Below are 2851 nucleotides of genomic sequence, written 5' to 3'. Positions count from 1 at the left end.
TAGTTCCACCCTCTCTCCCTCATCTCCTCCCATGCCCCTCTCCATGGCCACTGATAGGGGAAGTCCTCCTCACCTTCCATCCAACCCTAGCTTATCATGTCTCATCAGGACTGGCTGCAATTATCTCCTCTGTGGCCTGGCAAGGCTGCTCTTCCCTCAGGGCAGTGGTCAAAGAGCCAGCCACTGCATTCCTGTCAGAGACAGTCCGTTTTCCCCCTACTAGGGAACCGACTTGGATACTGCAGTGCCATGGGCTACATCTGAGCAGGGGTTCTAGGTTATATCCAGATTACAACCTAGGTTATATCTAGGTTGGAGTATCAGTCTCAGAAAATACCCTTGAGCCCAGATATTTTGGTACTGTTGCTTTCCTTGTGGATCTCCTATACTCTCCAGGTCTTACTGACTACCTCTTCTTCTTTTATATGAATCCATGCAATCTGCCTATAGTTTGGTTATGAGTCTCAGCATCTGCTTTGATACACTGCTAGATAGAATCTTTCAGAGGCCCTTTATGTTAGGCTCCCGTCCTGTTTCTTGTTTTCTTCTTCTTCCACCGTCCTTCCCCTTTGTCTAACTAAGTGAGAATTGATCCTTTTACCCTGGGTCCTCCTAGAAAAGAAATATATATATATATATATATATATATATATATATTTTAACTGAGCTTTGGAAAAGGAATTTCTTTATTTCCTTCTGATGAGGTGCAATTTTTTGAGGGACACAATGTGTCATTCTTGATGCTTCTGTGGAGTTTTCAAATTCATAAATTGATGCTTGAGACTTCATCTTCAGCCTTTTTTTTCTCTCTCTAAAATCAATCCCTATAGCATGTTTCTCCATCTGAAGTTTTCTTATAAAACCTCTGAAATATGGGACTCAGTAAAGATAAGTGGCTGGTATGGTTGCAGTCCAGGGTTCTAGGACAGGAGTTTGCATTTCCTCTATTTGAGTGCAAAACATCTCTCCTCAATCTTTTGGCAGATGTTTCCTCTATGCTCCTCAGGCTCTGCTTGAACAGCTTTATTCTTCTATGGCTTCTCCACAATTTTCAAACTGTTGTATCTCTCTTTTTTTGCATCTTGTTCTTTGTCAAGTCTTGCCCATTTGCATTAGCCAGCTCTCCCTGGAATTCTATAGACTACTAATCCTGATTATCTTTGTCATTCTTCTTGTGTTCCAACAGGAGTTTGTTGTTTAAAAACATCTACATCAGCTTCCAGATTTCTTACTGTAATCTAATGGCCTCCTTTCTGTCCCCAAGGTTCTACAGAAGGTAAAAATAGATAGTCCAGAATTCTTTTTTTTTTTTTTTTTTTTTTTTTTTTTTTGCATTTTCAGATAAAGGATTTTCATATCAGAAGACATAAGACACTTTGAACCCATAATGTGTACTGGGTGCTACAAACTATTCACCATTTTTTTTTTCAGGCACACCTGCTATCAGGCAGAAGAAGGAAGTGCACAGGGCCAGGGTTGTGTGTGGTGAAGAAAGCTGGTGAGACTCTCAAGGAGGTTTGTGTTGAGGCTGAAGCACTGTGGGAGGATGTTTGTGATGCTGCAGACAGTAATAAACTGCCAGGTCTTCAGCCTGCACACTGTGGATGGTGAGAGTGAAATCTGTTCCAGATCCACTGCCTGTGAAGCGAACAGGGACCCCAGTGTCCAGATTGGATGCATAGTAGATCAGCCACTTAGGGGATTGCCCTGGTTTCTGCTGGAACCAGGCCAAGTAGTTCCTTTGGTCTTTGCTGTATAAAAGGCTCTGACTGGACCTGCAGCAGATAGTGACTTTCTCTCCTTCTGACAAGGCCAGGGAGGATGGAGACTGAGTCATCACGATGTCTGCACAACCACCTGCAATCAGGAATACACAATGATTATGAATATAAAAACAAACAAAGATTTTAAAAACAGTTGAAATTTGTCACTTAATATATATGTTGTCAGAGTATTATTATTGAAATATAAAATATTGAGCCTGGCAGACTCTGTAAAGTGACTCTGTAAAGATTATAATATTTTCAGCTTCTCACCAGACACCCAAAGCAGCAAGGCTATGAGAAACTGGGTCTGTGACTTCATCTTGCTCCCCCTGCTGTCTGATGCAGTTCAGTTCTCACTGCAGAAGCTGGTTTGTATATTCTCAGCAGCTGGGCTCGGCTGTAGGGCACCCATGCAAAGCAGTCAGCAAAATACAAAATCAAATACAAAATACAAAATACACAATCAAATACAAAATCAAATGCCTGTTCAGTGTCTGTGAGTGTAGCTGGTGTCAATCAACAGTCAAAAATACTATTACAGGGAGCATGAACAATTAGTGAAAAAGATTGCCTTACAGCTCTCAAACAAAAAAGAACTAGGTGCTCTAATAGCTGACCTGGGTTAAAATCCAAATTCAATTGACTTCTACAGAAACATTAATAGAGCTATCTCAGATTGACAGTCTTAATGACATAATAGGATATATTAAAAAAAATCACAACAACAACAAAAGAAAGAGAGCAAGAAAGCATGCAATAAAAGAAAGGGAAGATGGAAGAAATGATGAATGGAAAAAAGAGAATCAAGGTTAAATGTGTTCAACATTACTCATCACCAAAGCCATTCTGATACTGAAGACAGAGAGCAAGGCCTCAGATATTTGGACTCTATTTTCATAGATAAACAAAGGACTAAAATGCAAAGAGCAGCCCAGCATTCACTCTGTGAATATCTTGGCAGACATTAATTTAAGAATGAGATCAGAATAACTTTAATCTCAAAGCAATGGATAACCAGCAAAAACTACCAAGTATCTTCCCACAATTTAAGGAAATTGCAAGAGGCATCTAAATCTGCAGGAAAA

At 40.1% G+C, this 2851-nt stretch overlaps 1 gene segment (V, D, J or C); it reads right to left on the bottom strand.

Moving 5' to 3' along the window:
* Window positions 1-1488: 1488 nt before the first annotated feature.
* On the bottom strand, window positions 1489-2085 carry LOC110544892 (immunoglobulin kappa variable 4-1-like). The segment is given in 2 exon segments: window positions 1489-1857; window positions 2037-2085. Coding segments are annotated over 2 exon segments (399 nt in total).
* Between the last annotated feature and the right edge of the window lie 766 nt (window positions 2086-2851).

The sequence above is a fragment of the Meriones unguiculatus genome, chromosome 5, assembly GCF_030254825.1.
Source record: "Meriones unguiculatus strain TT.TT164.6M chromosome 5, Bangor_MerUng_6.1, whole genome shotgun sequence".
Classification (NCBI taxonomy): domain Eukaryota; kingdom Metazoa; phylum Chordata; class Mammalia; order Rodentia; family Muridae; genus Meriones; species Meriones unguiculatus.
The sequence above is the reverse complement of the archived record's forward strand: the minus strand, read 5'-3'. Positions and strand labels throughout refer to the sequence as shown.